Source organism: Bison bison, unplaced genomic scaffold, assembly GCF_000754665.1.
Source record: "Bison bison bison isolate TAMUID 2011002044 unplaced genomic scaffold, Bison_UMD1.0 scf7180017864145, whole genome shotgun sequence".
NCBI lineage: Eukaryota > Metazoa > Chordata > Mammalia > Artiodactyla > Bovidae > Bison > Bison bison.
This window is the reverse complement of record NW_011494717.1, coordinates 8,236,110-8,255,043: the sequence shown is the minus strand read 5'-3', so window position 1 is coordinate 8,255,043 and position 18,934 is coordinate 8,236,110. Positions and strand designations below refer to the sequence as shown.

General features: G+C 37.5%; 1 protein-coding gene across 6 annotated transcripts in view; it reads right to left on the bottom strand.

The window, feature by feature from the left end:
- Positions 1–18,934, bottom strand: part of HADHB (hydroxyacyl-CoA dehydrogenase/3-ketoacyl-CoA thiolase/enoyl-CoA hydratase (trifunctional protein), beta subunit) — a 30,316-nt gene that overhangs the window by 7,721 nt on the left and 3,661 nt on the right. For all 6 annotated transcript variants that reach the window (XM_010840590.1, XM_010840587.1, XM_010840592.1 and 3 more), the window contains 9 exons: positions 16,007–16,081; positions 15,854–15,898; positions 13,506–13,605; positions 8,569–8,613; positions 6,637–6,736; positions 3,565–3,652; positions 2,239–2,426; positions 1,726–1,906; positions 1,065–1,186 (listed from right to left, as the gene is read on the bottom strand). In XM_010840590.1, coding sequence (XP_010838892.1) covers positions 1,065–1,186; positions 1,726–1,906; positions 2,239–2,426; positions 3,565–3,652; positions 6,637–6,736; positions 8,569–8,613; positions 13,506–13,605; positions 15,854–15,898; positions 16,007–16,073 — 936 coding nt within the window. In that variant the 5' untranslated portion in view covers positions 16,074–16,081. The remainder of the gene's footprint in view (positions 1–1,064; positions 1,187–1,725; positions 1,907–2,238; positions 2,427–3,564; positions 3,653–6,636; positions 6,737–8,568; positions 8,614–13,505; positions 13,606–15,853; positions 15,899–16,006; positions 16,082–18,934) is intronic.

Genomic DNA, 18,934 nt, shown 5'->3' with positions numbered 1-18,934 from the left:
AGAACAGCTTTTTTTTTTTTTTTTTTTTGAGAACAGTGTTTTTGTATTAGAATGGTGACTAGATCAGTTGATTTTTATGGTTTTAAAAACGGATTCTGTTTTAATAGTGTTTGTAATAGATAAGTATATTCTATTTATTTTTGGCTGTGTTGGGTCTTTGTTGCTGCGTGAGGGCTTTCTCTAGTTGTGACAAGTGGGGGCTACTCCCCAGTTGTGGTGGGCAGGCATCTCATTGTGGTGGCTCTCTTTGTTGTGGAGCACAGGCTCTAGGCATGTGGGCTGTGGCCAACAGTAACTGTGGCAGGTGGGCTCATGAAAAGTTGTTGCTGAACCACAAAAAGATGCCAGGATTCTTGGCCTCCAGAGGAGAATTCAATCCGGGGCCAGAGACAAGGCTTGATCGCTCAGAGCTTTTGTGTACTAAAGTTTTATTAAAATATAAAGGAGATAGAGAAAGCTAGAAGGGGGCAGAAAGTGTTAGGGTTAGCAATGTAGTTATATACTCTCCAATTAGTCGTTACAAGGAATCAAAAGAATGTCTGGAGGTTGTAAAGACCTCAGCAGACCTACTCCCATAATTTACATTTTAAGATAACAGGATTAGCTAGAAGGTTTAATCCAGAGACTGTCCTCAGGCAGGATACATTATTGTTATATAATCCTAAGGAATGTAGAGGAAAAAAAAGAAAGTTTGTCCTTTCTTCCTCCTTGAGAATTCCAGACCCCTCTCTCTTTGGGGACCCCTAGACTTATCAACCTGCCTAGGAAATGACTCTCTCACTCAGTAGTTGCGGCTGGTGGGCTCTAGAGCTCTGGCTCAATAGTTGTGGTGCATAAGTTTAGTTGCTCCACAGCCTACAGAATCTCCCCAGACCACAGATTGAACCTGTGTCCCCTGCATTGGCAGGTGGATTCTTATCCACATCGCCACCAGGGAAGTCTGAGTAAGTATGTTTTTAAGTCTCTATTCGTAATACACACAAGTACATATATTTTAGGCTTTCCTATTGAGAATACACAAATATAAAAGATCACTAGTAAACACATATAGCACACATAGTTACCAGGAAAGAAGAATTTGCAGCTGTCACTGTGCCATAGGGCTTGATGAATGCAGGTTTTAGTTTGGCCATCTGATCCAGAGAGGAAGGACGAATCCCATTATCTTGTGTAACTGTATCTCTTCCTATAAAAATATGGAATTTTTAACTCTAAGCTCAATAAGCATTATATATCTTCTACAGAGAAATATGCTTTAAAATTACAAGAACAAATAAAATGTAAACCATAACTATTCACTAAAAAGAAGGCTCTTTATAGTTATCAAGATGTTACCAAATACGAAAGCAAACTCTTAGGACATTTGGGAAATAATCTAAATGATTTAACATTAAAAAGGATCACTTATTTTCTTAAGATATTCATTTACTTTTGGCTCTTCTTTACAGAAGACTTATAAATACAGAACTTTAAAAACAGGCATGCACGTAAGAACTAAAATATATCTGCCAGACCTAAAGGAGACTTACAAAACATCTCTTTAAAATGCTTACGTATGTTACAACAAAAATTGAAACCTGAGTCAATATTTAAGAATAAAAGCTGAGTATTTTGGAAATATTCATTGAAAATCACTTAGGGTTTTTGGAGTTTTAGAAGAAATTCAGAACTCTCTAACAATATCAAGAAGCATTTCCCTTTACAAAGCTGAGCGAGCTGTTCTACCTGGTACTTTGAAGGGCACAACATCAGAAAGGAGTCCTTCATCCTGTGCCTTTTTGGCCAGGCTGTGAGAGCGCAATGCGTATTCATCCTGCTCCTCCCGAGAAATAGCAAAGGCAGCAGCCAGTCGGTCTGCAGAGTGGCCCATGGTCTCACTGGTGGAGAACTCACTCACTGCAGGAAGCTGGGAAAGGAGATGTTCGGGACCAGGTACACTGTTAACAGGTGCTATACCACACCTAGGGCTATCTGGGGAAGTTAAAGTCTACGATCAATCAGGATTAGGACAAGGGAAGTTCTTTGTCCGCAAGGCATCTCTAAAAAAGGGGCTTCCAAATTCAAATCTTCTAACTGCTATTTTTTCTCTGTCTTGACCTAATAATTAACCTTTCCTTGTAACTAACAGAATTCACAGCTATAGAACATAACTGAACCCATGCCATCTTATCTATCTAAATCTCTGCAGTGGGATGCTTTGACAACATAAGTCTTTATGTTAGCATTCACGAGTCTTACCTCTGGCGATAGGAAATTCAATCTGAATTTAGAGATTATAGAGAGTCGCTGAGCCAGAGTCTTGGCCTTATTGAGATCCAGCATCATTTTCCTCATTTTCCTTGAATGGCGAATAGGGATGTCAGACATCAACTCTACACCACCTGCCACGACCACGTCACATTGGCCGGAAGCAATCAGGCCGACAGCTACGGGGCATGGGCACAGGTCATATGCACATGAGCATCTTTTGCATAAACTAACAGACCTCTGGTAATTTAAGCTTCTTTTTTTTCCCTTAAATTTAGGCTTGACTTAAAAATTGTACAATAGTTATTAGCACTGTACAACATGTGTAATTCAGGTTTTTATCTTTTCAGAGGGATTAGGATAATTTTTTTGACTGACTCAAAATACATTCAGTGCACTAGAGAAAACAAATTTCATTCAGGCTACAGGGACATCAACTTTTGGAAGTATCCACTGGACCAATTCTCAAACAAATCATATTCTAAAGCAGAACATGTGGCATATTTCACACGTTTCCAGCTTCAGTTTTGGTAACAACTCTTTTTCCTATAATTTCAGTTTCTACTACAAGCTAGATAAAGTATGGCTTTTAGATGTAAGGCAGCCCCCTGCCCTCTGCCCTTTGGCCACTGGCAAGTACTATGTTGCTCTAACTGGAAGCAGTCACATGCTGTGCAGAGTGGAGAATGCCCCCATTTCTGCCTCCAGCTTATTCCCTGCCACCTTTATGATGGACTGGCCACTTGGCCTTGATGTCACTAAGAGAGCACATGATTACTGTATCTTTCAGGTTTCCTGTCTTTTCACAGTAAGGGCTGGTGTTACAAAATGTTCCACAGATTTGCTAAGTTTGTTGTGAGAATTTGTAAATAATTATAAAAAGGCGAAGATGTGGGGGAAAAGTAGAGCAAAGAGCTGTACCATCCAAGTCAGTGATTTATTGCTATGATGATGGTGGAGGGAGGGCCACCATCTTCATGGGGGAGTATCATGCTAGAATCACCTAATCTTAAAACCTAGCAGGTGATAAACTCCTCCTGCCTCCAATCCAGAAGCACCCCCTGCAGTTAATAATCCCTGTGATAGCCAGCCACACTACTGATGGAGACATTACACAAATAGTTGTGGTCCTCAGGTATGGAGGGCAAGAAAAAGGTGGAGAACTACTGTCAAAAATAAAAAAATGTAAATGCTACCGTATTTTCTGAAACACACAAATTCAGAGATCATTTATTTCTGTTAAGAATAATGTTTAATGATCATAGAAAAGACAAAGGAGAACCAACATGTACCTTCTGCTGTCAAAAAAATACATACCTGTGGTCATGGCTTGGTTGGAAGAGATGCAAGCCATGGTGACAGTGTGAGCAGGAGTCTTGTCAGAGAAGCCAGCTCCGAGGGCAGCCTTCAGGAAATACAGTGAATGCAATGATCACTTACAAAGGAAGTGCAATATGTGAGTGAGTACTTCACTGTGAGCAATGCTGTGAGCAGTACTTCACTGTATGGTAAATCAGGAAAGGAGCTAACATCTCACAGAGGAATATTTAAAATACAACTAAGCCCATTATGGAAATGGTTTACGAATTTTTTATCTAGCTGTTAATAAGCACTGCCAAATTCCTTGCAGTGATTTTCTAGTGTGGTATACAAACCTACAGTCCTCTGGCAGTTCACCTCCTCTCTTAGCAATGCTTTCCCCAGCACTTCTAAGAACATTAATATATAATTTGATTTTAACTCATTTAAATTTTCAAATAGACCTAAAGTAAACCTGCTACATATGGTTGGTGGAATGATGAAATATATCATGGGGTGAGATTCTCATGACCTGTGTTCCTGCAGTTATAAGGCTTAGAAGTAAAGCAAAGTTTTCAGATATGAAAATAATTTCTAAAGAACTGACCATTCATCAACAGATTCCCACACAGGTCCCTGGCTTGCTCTACATTCGTCTCTACTTTCACTGACTGCCTGATATTTCAGACAGCTCACTGTCAATCCAAAGCAAAGCCGAGTTGGAAAACATGCCAAGTATCCAAGAGTTCAAGTGAATGAAAAAATTTTGGAAAACTGCTTTGGCTACAAGTGAGTCTCTGAAAAATAAGGACTAGACAAGTTAACAACTGGAAACAAGGAAACTGGTCAGGAAGATGACATAAGAGGTGTTTCAAAAGAGAATTAATTTGAAGGATCTTGAGAAAAACTGAGGCCCTCCATTAATCTTGCAAAAATGGAAAAAGGATATCTAATATTTTATTATGCTATTTATTGAGTTAATTACACTGCCAAAAAAAACAATGAACGCCTGATTCTATTTTTGTTCATGTAAAGAACTGATGCATAGGTGCAAAAATCAAATATTCAATACTTATTTTTATAATATTAAAGTTTCACTTTAAAAACAAAACTCTCAACACCTCATGTCCCCGACCACCACCACTTACTATGAAATTCTGGTTCCTATTGAGGGAATTAATTTTCTCTGAAACTATTTAACAATCCTCAGAATACAGGATTTCCTATCACTTGATAAGATTAACACGCTTCCAAAGCCGAAATCAGAGGGTTCAGTTTCTTAACTGATTTTCAGCTTTATACTTCACTTTGCTGAAAAGTACCTATTGGCAACTGCACATCAGCCTCTTGATGTAAACCAACCCAAAAGGAAGAGAAAGGCAAGTCTCCACCGGGAAGGGGAGAAGAGCTCCCCAGTAAGGCAAGGGTAAAGGGCACTCAGGTCGTACTGGCCTGATCCTCATGCAATCCTTTCTAGCAAGTGTCACACCCTTGGCTCCAAGTGACTCTCAGGACTGAAGGAACTTTAAATAGAAGTGGTTGCTGGTGAACCTTGTCTCCGTGCTTCTATTTAAAGTCTGAATAGATCTCAAGGCAAGCTTAGGCTCTAGATGGTGCAATGAAGGGAAAGGAGGAAGATGTCTCTTAGGTAAATTGGAGAGCAGGGAAATAAGCTGAGGCTTTCATTAAAGTCAGGTTCATGGGAACTCAGCATCAGAAGCCTTTCAGGATTTTATTATTACACTTGCTGGAAGTCACAGCAGCCTTCAGGTTGCAAAACAACTTTAAAAAGACATTCTTATATTCCCTGAATTCAGCCTTCAGTATTATTAGTACAGGGCCAGGAGAGGGATCTACCACATGTCAATCAATAGCTGAGATTTGCACATGGATATAAAATTTCCAGAAAAAAAATTTAGAAAAAAATAAGGCTAGATATATATATCTAGATATATCAAGAATAGATATATAGAGAAAATTGAAACAGATTCAACATTTACTTTTAAGTGCTCCTTTAAGAGTCACTTTGGTTTTTTCCCTAGAATATAAGAATTGAAAATGTATTATGAATAATTTGATATATTCATGAAATTGTCATGTTTGATACATTTAGAAGTGTGAAGATCAAGAAAACTCCAAAAAATTAGGAGGTGGGGAAAAAAACCTCTTCCTGTTCTTAATTCTTTCCTGCCTCCCTTACAATATACAATAGCAGTTGATTATTGTAGACTTGAGTAACACCAGGCCTTCAACAGTTTGAACATTTACTTTTGCACATTTACTGATGAGTAAAAAGGTGGGACAAAACACATACTTCCAGTCCTACTCCTTTTCCTTTCTCTTGGCTGACAGTGGTGAAAGTTACAGCCCTTCCAACTATACTGAACGCAATAGTATGACAAGCACAAACTAGAAATACAGAAAATGCTCAGCACACTGAAATGTGCTTTGGAGCCAACTTTATCCAAATAGCCACTTGCGAATGGAAACAAAGCTCAGAAAACGTTTTTGGAGTCTTCATTACGAAATGACTGTGGGACATGCCGCAGAAGTGCCAAGGCCTCTCATTATCTCAGTTGCTCAATAAACAGTACGTGGAGCTCTGCCAACTGGGGTAAAGGTAAACTTCTATGAACTAGTTAAGAAAAAAAAATGCCCTATGTGTCCACTAGTCAAAGGGAACAAATGAATAAGCACAACTCCCTCCAACAAAAACCATGGGTATGAAATAAGTTCTCTGTAAAATGGAAATTTTAAGTTGATTGGAGGTCGCTATATCTCACATTACAAAAAGTCACATCAGCCATGCTTTGCCCAAATCTCTGTTTTCCTAAAAGAAACACAAACATATCCAAAACCAGCTCAAATAATTGATTTGATTTATAATATAGCATAAACATATACTAGTAAAGTGTACATCATTTGATTTATAATTTTTTTAAATATAAAATAATTCAAATAGTAAAATCACATTTTAAATTAAATATAACTTTAGTGAATTTTAATAGCTTTTAAAGAGTAAATTCTATTAACTAAAATTCAAATTGATTCTCCTATCAATCTCTTCAAACAACATAAAGTTTGACTCACCTCTCTAGCCACATTGCTTGTTTTCACCTCCTGTATAACTGTGCCAAAGATGATATAATCAACAACATCCTTTGGGACACTGGTCTGATGCAACAAACCCCTGCAAGCAGAAGTTAAAAGCAAAGAAACATTTCATACGTTCAAGACAGTGCAACAGACAATCACATAAAACATTACACTTAACTCTGGTTAAAAGGTTAACTTTGAATTAAAAAAAGTAGAGACTATCTTTTCCTTAATTTGACAAGCATGTGGCACATTATCAAATAAATTAAAGACTGATTTAAAAAGTCAACTTTTGATGCTCAATTGGCAATAAGAAGTTAAATAGAAAGAATCATCAATAATTTGGAATATAATCTATAAAAATTTTGAATCACTCTGTTGTACCTGAAACTAATACTGTAAATCAACAATATTCCAATTAAAAATGAAAGAAAAAAATAATTTGGAATAGGATAAAACAGATACATAAACCAAAATTTTCAGTCAAAAAGAAAAGAGAAACAACTAGAAAATTAAAGAGATGAAGTAAAATCCCAAATATGTTAAATTTAAATTTGAAATATCAATATAACCACATCATTTTTTTGAAAAGGAAAGCTGCTCTTTACATAAAAATACCAACCAATAAATATAGGAGGAATAAAAGAATAAGTAAAGTCGAAATTGTATAATCTCTAACATAATATCTAATCCAGGCAAAAATTATCAATGAATGCTAAAGTCACTTGGTCAAAGGTTGCTGGGGAATATGGTCTTAAGATATCACCTTACAGATAACTTACTAATTGCAAAAGAAAAAAAATGCACGTTTATCACCAAAAGATCTGGTGGTTTGACCACTCTGACCAAAGGGTTCGATTTAACATTACACATCATGTGCCTCTTGACATGATGCAATAGCCATGTGCTTTACCTATGAAGCATTCTTACCAAAAAATGTTTAACCTGAATCTAATCAAGCTTAGAGATTAACTTTCAGTTTATAAGAAATTCACCGAGGAAAGTTAAATATTACTACAAAGATACATTCAGAATGTGGGACATTCTACAAACAGCTGGCCTGGACCTTTCAAAAAGTCATTATCATGGGGGGTGGATTGGGGGGATGTCCTAAATTAAAAGAGACTAAAGATATACATTCATTTGCATAATAATATGAATTCTGACCAGATCCTGGTCTGGGGAAAAAAAAAAAATTAGAGCAGGAGACCTGGATTCAATCCCTGGATTGAAAAGATCCCCTGGAGGAAGGCATGGCAACCCACTCCAGTATTCTTGCCTGGAGAACCCCCATGGACAGAGGGTCCTGATGGGCTACAGTCCATGGGGTCTCAAAGAGTTGGACATGACTGAGCGACTAAGCATAGCACCATTGGCAAAATGATAACAATTACTAAAACTAAAATGAGGAATCTTCATGTCTCATTCTAGGCTTCTTTCTAGATAAATACACACCTCCACCCCCACCCCACCAGGGATACGAAATTCTGAGGATGCTTATGTCCATTAGGTAAAAATGGCATAGTACAGTTGGTCTTCTGTATACACAGGTTCTGCATCTGTATTTGCATAATCTGTTCAGCTATCCTCATATAGTAATGAAGTTTCTGAGGTAACCATTAAATATACATATTGGTTTTTAGCCTGATCTAGTCCTACACTATAATCTGCAGCTAGCTACAGTACGTTAAGGAATACTATCATGCCAAGAGATCGTCAAGCCTGCAAAATAAAGATCACTGACATTCACCACCTGCTTGAATTTGTGTAGCACACATGGCTAAAATGAAGACTATATGAATCTTATAAAATCTACTAAGTGTTTTTTCTCACCACATAAAGTTAACATATCTTAGCTATGGGAATTCTATTAGACATGCTATTTCAAATGTAAATAAGATCTAAAATGCAACTGCATTTACTTACGAAAGTGCTGCTCTAGCCAAATCATGTGGCATCAGGTCTTTATATCTGGAGGAAGAAAATAAATCATTTAACCAAAAGCCTAGAGCTTTAATAAAAAATGTTTTTCATTCTATTTGAAATATCTAAAGAAATAAGCTAACTATAAGTTGCTATTAATATAAAAGCACTTAACATCATTCCAAAGTAACAGTGTGACTTTGCTATTTGTCATCCTTAAAACTCTGACAAGTCTTGACTCATCCTGCCCACTGTCTTACTGTTCAACATGACATTGGCAAATATTCTTTAAAACTAAACCCCACTGTTTTAAGTTCCCTTTTATTTTATTTTTTAAAAATTCTTTAGTTATTTTGTGATGTCTAAAGGGACATGAGGGATATATTAGGACTTTTAAAGAAAACTTTGTTTTGAAGTTATCTGAGGTTTTACAAAGAATTGGAAAGATAGAACAGAGTTCCTTCATACCCTTCATCCGGCTTCCTCTAATGCTAATCTTATGTAAACATGATGCACTTGTCAAAACTAAGAAATTAACACCAGCACAATACTACTCGATAAGCTTGATCTGACCACATCAGTTTTTCCACTAATTCCCTATTACTGGTCTGTTCCAGGTTCCAATCCATGTATTTACTTGTCATGCTTCCTTAATCTCCTCCAGTGTGTGACAGTTTCTCAGTCTTTCCTTATCCTCCTTGACCTTGACACTTGGAAGACTGGGGTTATGGACACCAGGGAAGAGTATCACAGAGGTAAAATACCCTCTGCTTCTTATCAGAGTGAACTTGATAGCAACATGACTTCTTTCTAGTGATACTAACTCGATCACTTAGTTGAAGCAGTGTCTGCCAGTTTTCTTCATTATTTTTCCCTTTCTGAACTCAATTTATTAGAAGAGAGTCACTTCTGGCCCTTACTCAAGGGAAGAATTAAGTTCCACTTCCTAGTGGAAAAAGTAACAAAGAATTTGTGGACACATGTTAAAATCCTCACAGTAGTTAATAAACATTTCAAGGGAGAGAACTGAGGCTATGCCAATATCTTGTTCCTTCTTAACCTTTCTCACCCACGAATTTTAGCATTCATTCCTAGATCCTGGTTGCAGCAGCTATTCCTGTGATGATTTATCTATTTTCCTCATTCCTTCTGTATTTATTAATTGAAACTGAAGAAAGACTTGTCTTTTCTCTTTTATTTCTTTATTCAATCATTTATTTATATCAGATTGGAGTCATAGATATCTCATGTTTTGAGTTATAGTATAATATTATACTATTATAATTTATTTTATTAATCAAATTTTCCTAATTTTTGTCATTGGAAGTTATTTTAGGTTGGCCCTGTGTTTTTTTGGCATGCCCCTTTTTCTAAGCATTTCTTTACTTCCTGGAACTGAAATGTTCCAGATGCATCTGGATTAAATAAGAATATTTATTCTTTAAATTCCTGAAAATTAAAACCTGAAAATTCAGAAATGTTTTTATTTTTACTGTGAATAACTAGAAGAACCATCAGTGATTTTTTTTTTAATTTAATTTTATTTTTAAACTTTACATAATTGTATTAGTTTTGCCAAATATCAAAATGAATCCACCACAGGTATACATGTGTTCCCCATTCTGAACCCTCCTCCCTCCTCCCTCCCCACATCAGTGATTTTAAAAATCTTTTATAGGGAAAACCAGTTCCCTACAATTTAGAGCAGAGTAACTTGGGCAAAAGTGTATCAATTTTAAAATGCCTAAACCACAATTATCTATCATTTTACAATTTTTCTTCTCATGCTCCTATAACTCCCTCTCAGCCAGGATGCTGAAAGATTCCCACATGCCACGGCTGGAGTATATTCCTAAGAGTGCTTCCAAAATATTTCCAAAAGACCTATAGGTCTTTCAAGTGACACAAGTTGAAAGCAAAGCTTCTTCAAATTAAACAGAAAAAGATCTTTTTCCATCTAGAAAGTCATTTTCTATTTTAGAAGACTCATTTTTACCTCAATCATAAGATTAATAATATGATTTAACTATTTGTCTTCTTTATAAATTCTTCTCTTTGTATTATTTTTAGTCATTTTTGTTTTGCACATGAATAGTACCTTAAAATTTTTATTCCTTCTTCTCTATTAACTATATTTGCCTACCATTACTCAACATTCTTCTCTGTGCTACTAAATTACTCATGAACTTTATCTTCTTCCTCAATTAGGATTCTAAATTAAACTAAAACATACTAATAAAAAATAACAAAAGGAATATAGCATATACCAATGTGCTGAATATCTCAAATTTCACCTTTGGTAGTTTGATACCAACTATCAAAGGAAATGTGTAAATGATATCTTTGAGCATGTTCATGTTTTTTTAACAGCTAGTCAAACAGTTGGAATCAAACTTCTACACAGTATACAAACAGCCTTTACCACAAAATGGCCTTTCTAGTCAAGAATTTTCTTCTCTTGATGGAAGTTTCTTTTCCTACCCTGCTGCTGCTAAGTACAATAAGGATCCACTCTGCTGCTAAAGCTTCAGGTTCTTATTCTTACTACTGTTGTGTCCATACAAGAAAGTTATTATATTGAGAAAAGAGGGTGAAGAATCTTCACCATTTACTTACCTAAGAAGATATTCTCTAGGTCCTAAACCACTATTTAAAAATGAATATTTCTTGTTTCTGTATGTACATGCATGCATGCGTGCACATACATATACATACACACACATGCACACACACATCTGTATCTTCCATAAATGGTGGCATTATACACAATGCTCTGAACTTTGCTTTTTACACCTAACGTATCTTCAAGATTTTTTCATATTAGTATAGAAAGGTCTCATTAATTTTAACAGATACTCAACTTTTCTTAGCTTATTTTTAAGTTAGTGACTGCTAGTTCAAAACATGAACATCAAAAAATCTTAACAGAATACAACTAAATGTTTCATTTAATTTTCACTTAGTTCCCAAAGTCCATCATCAATTTTTAGAAAGACTGGGCCTCAGTGGGGAACAGAAAAGGAGAAAGGAAGTCTAGGGGGAACAGTAGTTAGGTTCTGGGGGCCTTGAAGGTTGGTCTAGGACCATTGTTATTCTATATATTTGGGGTTGTGCTATACCAGGATTTGGACCAGTCCATCAACTCCAATTCTGATAACTTCCAGAAAGCCAAAGCGGCAGATTAAAGTCCCTTCAAGATGCCCATGGGCCCATGGCCTCAGTATTTAAACTTCTGAAGAGGCACAGAAACAATGTACTTCTCTCCAGATGAGGAAAGGGCATCTGTTGGAAGCAAGCTACCTAGTTCCACACTAGGTTTTCAAAATACAGCTAGTTCAGTCTAACACTACACTAGACTAGCTCATGAGAAAAGATGAAAAACAGATTCTGCCACTCTATTTCACTACTGACTTGCCTTATTCTGTATTAATTTCATGAAAATATTGTTTATATATTAGTTGACCAGCAATATTATTAGGGGCTTCCTTGGTGGTTCAGATGGTAAAGTATCTGCCTACAATCCAGGAGACCTGGGTTCAATGCCTGGGTTGGGAAAATCCCAGGAGAAGGGAATAGCAACCCACTCCAGTATTCTTGCCTGGAGAATTCCATGGACAGAGGAGCCTGGCGGGCTACAGTCCACATGGTCACAAAGCACTGGACACAACTAAGTGACTAACACTTTCAGCAATAGTATTACCTACTGGGTTAATTCACAAAGGTTCCTTTTGAAAACACCTTAAAAGAAGGAATAAATAAACTATATAGTGTGATGGATATGTTAATTAACTTGATTGTGGTAATCATTTCACAATGTAGATACACATTAAATGTAGGTCAAGAAGCAACAGAACCAGACGTGGAACAACAGATTGGTTCAAAATTGCGAAAGGGGTACATCAAGACTGTATATTGTCACTCTCTTTATTTAACTTATATGCAAAGTACATCATGTGAAGTACTGGGCTGGATGAATCACAGGCTGGCATCAAGATTGCCTTGAGAAACATTAACAACCTCAGATACGCAGAGGACACCACTCTAATGGCAGAAAGCAAAGAGGAACTAAACAGCCTCTTGATGAAGGTGCAAGAGTGAAAAAGCTGGCTTAAATGTAAGCATTCAAAAAGTTAAGATCATGGCATTCAGTCCCATCACTTCATGCAAATAGATGGGGAAAAAAGGGAAACAGTGACAGACTTTACTTTCTTGAGCTCCAAAACCACTCGGATGGTGACTGCAGCCATGAAATTAAAAGAAGCTTGCTCTTCGGAAGAAAAGCTATGACAAACCTCAACAGTGTATTAAAAAGCAGAGACGTCATTTTGCCCACAAAGGTCCATATAGTCAAAGGTATGGTTTTTCAAGTAGTCATGTACGGGTATGAGAGTTGAATCATAAAGAAGGCCGAGTGCCAAAGAATTGATGTTTTCAAACTGTGGTGCTAGAGAAGACTCTTAACAGTTCCTTGGACAGCAAGATCAAACCAGTCAATCCTAAATGAAATCAACCTCGACAATTCATTGGGATAACTGAGTTGAAGCTGAACCTCCAAAACTTTGGCCACCTGATGCGAAGAGCCAACTCACTGGAAAAGACCCTGATGCTGAGAAAGACTGAGGGCAGGAGAAGGGGGCAACAGAAAATAAGATGGTTGGATGGTATCACTGACTCAAAGGACGTGAGCATGAGCAAACTCCAGGAGATAGTGAAGGACAGGGAAGCCCAGCGTGCTGCAGTCCATGGTGTTGCAGAGAGTCGGACACAACTTAGTGACTGAACAACAATATACATTGAATCGTCACATTGTATTCCTTAAAAAACAATCACATTGTATAACCTAAATATATGCAGTTTTTATTTGTTAATCATACCTCAATACAGCTGGAGAGAAAAAAGAAAAAAAGGAATAACAAGTAACAGAATCATTTCATACTTACGAAGTGCCTGATAGCAAAAATGGAGTGCGAACACCATCCACCACCACAATATTCCTTATGTTGGGTTTGGCTAGGGTTTTTTTCGATTTAGTCTGGGAAGCTTTAAGATAAAGTTCAGAGAAAAAATTAATTAAAATACAAGAAGTCAGGTAAGTTTTTACATTTTTAAAGATAGACATTCTAAGAGGGATTTTATCACTCCATGCCAAATTGCATTAGTCATTTACCAAACCACTACAACTAAAAAAAAAAGGATTAAGAAATTAGTGAGCATTTTCAAGTTTCCAAATAAAATTTAAGGCAAATATAGAGATTATACCTAGTGATAATATCACTTATGCCATTAACAAATTATTTTTATCAAGTGCTTGACAATCCATTTCACTGAAAGCAACCAATTAAGTCTGCCCTTAATACCTTAATACTCTTGCTTTTCTATGTAGAAATAAAGGCATCTGGTTGGTGACTACTGCAATTTGACAAAAACCTAGCACGCTTCCTGACTCTGTCTGACTCAATTTGTGTAGCTATTTTGTAACGTCTAAAAAGCAACCTTTCTCTAATGTTTTAATTAAAAAAACAAAACATGAGTGGTGGTTAAAAAAGAAAAAAATAAATAATACTAAAATATGGAAAGTAAAACCCAAGTTCCCTCTTTATGCCCTCTGCTGCCCTATTGCAAACTAAAGCCTGTTCAGCACGAGTACATTCCCTTTTCCTCCCATCAAATCAGCTGATCACATTCCTTTGTCTTAACATGTGCCCTCTTGTACCACTATCAATATCAATGTTAAAACAAACCACTTGTAGGACAGTGTTAAACACCAGTAACATGACAAGGCTTAAGTCTCACAAAGGTTTACAATATAGTTGGGGAGAGAGAAACACAAAAACTGTTTAAGAGCAATATAAATAAGAATATTCTAAATGCCAGAAAAATGGTATTTAACGTGGTATTCAATGTGACTTTCTCCCAGCTGGCAAGAAACAGATCTATCTGTGTGACTGCAATAAGAATTCCTGAGTAAACATTAGAATTAGGTGAAATGTGAAATGAGATGGAAAGGAATTATTATTATTCTTTGTGAGGTTAATACATATCTATATTCTAGTTAGAGTTTAGAAGCCAAAGAAAATATATTTTTTATATGACAACATGAAACTTTTCTGGGTGGGATTAAATAACAGACCCCTGGGAATACACTATATGTAAAACAATATAAAATATCATCTTGTATTTCCACTGAATTTACAGATTTCAAAGTGTTTGAGATATCTTAATAACTACTTGAGGTTAACATGGCTAAAATTATTATTCTTTGTTAGATAAAAAACTATAAAGCAGGGAAATGACATGATGAGTTGAAGGTCAAACTGCCCAGAAAGAAGTAGAACTGAATCAAAGCAGAGTTCTTCTGAATCTTGGTAAGGTATTTTTTTTAATTAAGTGATTATCCAGGTAGAAATACCACAACAAGACCAAAATCAGAAGTCATAGATCAATATAGGACCCAGGCAAGTGAATATACAAAACTACCGCAGGTTCTACAAAAGTATGTATTCAACAGTGAAGAAGCCTAATCCGCTGGGTTTACCAAGGGTCTAAAAGACCATATAGTATCAACAAATTTCTTTTTTCACTTCATATTGACTAAACAACCTTCTTTTATTAACTAGTCACACCTATTTCAGGTATGCATCCTCTTGCACATGCACTAAGATGATACTCAGTAACAGAAGCCTGTCACTGAAAGTGTAAAAAGTTAACTTTTGGCTTCACAATCATTTTTAGGACTGGGGCTTCCCTGGTGGCTTAGCGGGAAAGAATCCAGCTGCCAATGCAGGAGACACCGGTTAGATCCCTGGGTCAGGAAGAGCCCCTGGAGGAGGAAATGGCAACCCACTCCATTATTCTTGCCTGGGACAATCCCATGAACAAAGGAGCCTGGTGAGCTACAACCTGTGAGGCCACAAAGAGTTGGACATGAGTGACTCGCACACATGCATCTTTAGGACTGACAGCCCATAGCTGAGTAAACTAACCAGCCAGAACCTGAGCAAACTAACAAAGAACAAATGAACAAACACAGAACCTCAGTGACTCCATAGGCTCCAGATCCCAGAAAGAAGCCTCCTGCCAACATCCTCAAGCCACCTTACACCATGCACTATCATTACTGATTGGTCCTGTATTGTTTTAATTTGAAGGCAACAGTGATGTTCTTATCGATCATAAAAAGGGGAGAGTTAGAAAATTAGTTTTTGTTTTTATTCAAAATTCACAAATCTAGATCCTATAATCTAACTTTTAAATCAGAAATATTTTTATTTTTTACAAATGACTGTACCTGCGGCAGCTTGTAGCTGGGAGGAACTGCTCAGAGGTCTCATACCTGGAAGACAAAATCAAGTGTTTACAAAAAGCAGTACAATTCCATGTTTGCACAAGATGCTTACACATTCAAGTCTAATCTTAAAAACAAAGAACAAATGAAACTTACAAAATCTGAGGGCCCATTTTGATGTATTGGGAAGATTTTTTAAAGTGTAAGTCAAGAGGGAAGTCATTCTGAAATCTGAAAAAGAAAACAAAAAGACTTTCTGGGTTATTTGAACAACCTGCAGTTTAAACTGTAGGCTATGATCTCTGATATCTCACCCATGGGTTACTATAAAATACTTAAAAATTTACTCTATTACCAACTACCTTTCCCCTAATATTATAGCTATGTAGACATAGCTTTCATAACATGCAAACCACTAATCTAATCATTAATTCTCATAAGGACCTGTGAAGTAAGCATGATTATTGTACTTTTTGTGAGATTAGAAACTGAAGTATACAGGAATTGAGTAACTAGTAAGAGGCAGAGCTACGATTTGAAACCAGACAGTCTAGTCCAGCAGTATTCTTGGCTGGAGAATCCCATGACAGAGGAACCTGGTGGGCTATAGTCCAGAGGATCACGAAGAGTTGGACATGACTGAAGCGACTGAGCACGCACGCATGCTAGCTCCAGAGGTTATGTTTTTCTCTAGGGTCAAAGGGGTACAGACTATTGGATAGGATCAGGAAGCCACCAGTGTGACTTTCCTGATTTTGATGCTTGTATTGTGATGATGTAGAATGCCTTGTGTAATATTTGTATTTGAAGGGGATACACACTAAAGAATTCAAAGTATCACTTCTTACCTGATATAAGAAAAAAAGTTCATATACTACACTTGCTACTTTTTTATAAGCTTGATATTATTTCAAAATAATAAAAATACAAAACTCCTACATATTAAAACATATTTAAAATATATTAAAACATTTTCCTAAATTCCTCATAATGAGTTCCTATGAAACAGTAAGAAAAAAATGGGCAAACGATATGAACAAAGTGTTCATGGAAATGGAAACACAAATGGCTCTTAGATACATGTTCAATCTCACTCATAAAAGAAATACAAATTACAGCCACAGAGAGGTATACCATTTGACTTAGAGGTCTGACATTCACTGTGTGGTAGAGGCTGCACAAACAGGCTCTCTCATATATTGCTGCTGAGAGTATAAACTGCTGCACCTCCACAGGTACATTCCTATGGAGGCCAATTTGGCAATGAACTGTCAAAAAATTACAACTACACCTAACTTCTGATCAGTAACTCCACTTCTCTGAATTTTTATTTACATGGTTGGTCGGTGTAAACAAAGAATACATCAGAAGTGATGCTGCTGCTAAGTCACTTTAGTCGTGTCCGACTCTGCGTGACCCCATAGATGGCAGCCCACCAGACTCCCCCATCCCTGGGATTCTCCAGGCAAGAACACTGGAGTGGGTTGCCATTTCCTTCTCCAATGCATGAAAGTGAAAAGTGAAAGTGAAGTCGCTCAGTCGTGTCGGACTCTTAGCGACCCCATGGACTGCAGCCTACCAGGCTCCTCCGTCCATGGGATTTTCCATGCGAGAGTACTGGAGTGGGGTGCCATTGCCTTCTCTGAGACGTCACTTTTTAGATTCGGCTGTAAGAGATCCTGCAGTTCCCATCTTGGTCTGTCTCTCAGATAACTCGCTCCAGGAGAAGGCAGCTGGCATGTCAGGAACAGCCCCACAAAGAGGCTCTCATGATGAGGCAGGAGGATGACAACTCCTGTCAACAGTCATGTGAGTGAGCTTGGAAGTGGATCCTCTAGCACAGACAAGTTTTCGGATGACTACAAGCCTGGACAACATTCTGACTGCAACCTCATGAGAAACTCAAAGCCAGAACAACCCAGCCAAGTCACTCCAGATTCCTGGCCCTCAGAAACTGTATGAGATAACAAATTTTTATTGTTTTAAGCTACTAAATTTTGGAGTAATTTGTTACACAACAATTGTTTGTTGTTCAGTCACTAAGTCATGTCTGACTCTTTGAGATCCCATGAACTGCAGCATGCCATTCTTCCCCATCCTTCACAACGTCTCAGAGTTTGCTCAAATTCATGTCTGTTGAGTCGAGGATGTTATCTAATCTCATCTCATCCTCTGCCACCCTCTTCTTTTGCCTTCAATCTTTCCCAGCATCAGGCTCTTTTTCAATGAATGGGCTCTTCCCACTAGATGGCCAAAGTATTAGAGCTTCAGCATCCAATGAAAATTCCTTCCGATGAATATTCAGGGTTGATTTCCTTTAGGATTGACTGGTTTGATCTCCCCGCAGTCCAAGGAACTCTCAGGAGTCTTCTCTAGCACCGCAATTCGAAAGCATTAATTCTTTGGTGCTCAGCCTTCTTTGTGGTCCAACTCTATACAGCAATAGCTAATATAAAAGCCTTATTTAATTTCTCTTAGGTCTTCATAGGCTAAAAAGAGATGTCCTGTGGCTTCCAAAAAGAAAAAAAAATCACATTTATCAAATATATGGATTGAAAAGAGGAGTCCAACCTCTCACCAGCTCACCAGCTTGTATATGTTCAACGACTGGCCAGGAATACACAAACTGGCCCATGAGATGAGGACCACTTTATCCAGAAGCAACATTTGATGCCATTTGAGTCTGGAATACAAGTCTCCTTCAGTTCAGTTCAGTTCAGTCACTCAGTCGTATCCAACTCTTTGCGACCCCATGAACCCCAGCACGCCAGGCCTCCCTGTCCATCACCAACTCCCGGAGTTCACTCAGACTCACGTCCATCGAAGTCAGTGATGCCATCCAGCCATCTCATCCTCGGACCTCCCCTTCTCCTCCTGCCCCCAATCCCTCCCTGCATCAGTCTTTTCCAATGAGTCAACTCTTCACATGAGGTGGCCAAAGTACTCGAGTTTCAGCTTTAGCATCATTCCTTCCAAAGAAATCCCAGGGCTGATCTCCTTCAGAATGGACTGGTTGGATCTCCTTGCAGTCCAAGGGACTCTCAAGAGTCTTCTCCAACACCACAGTTCAAAAGCATCAATTCT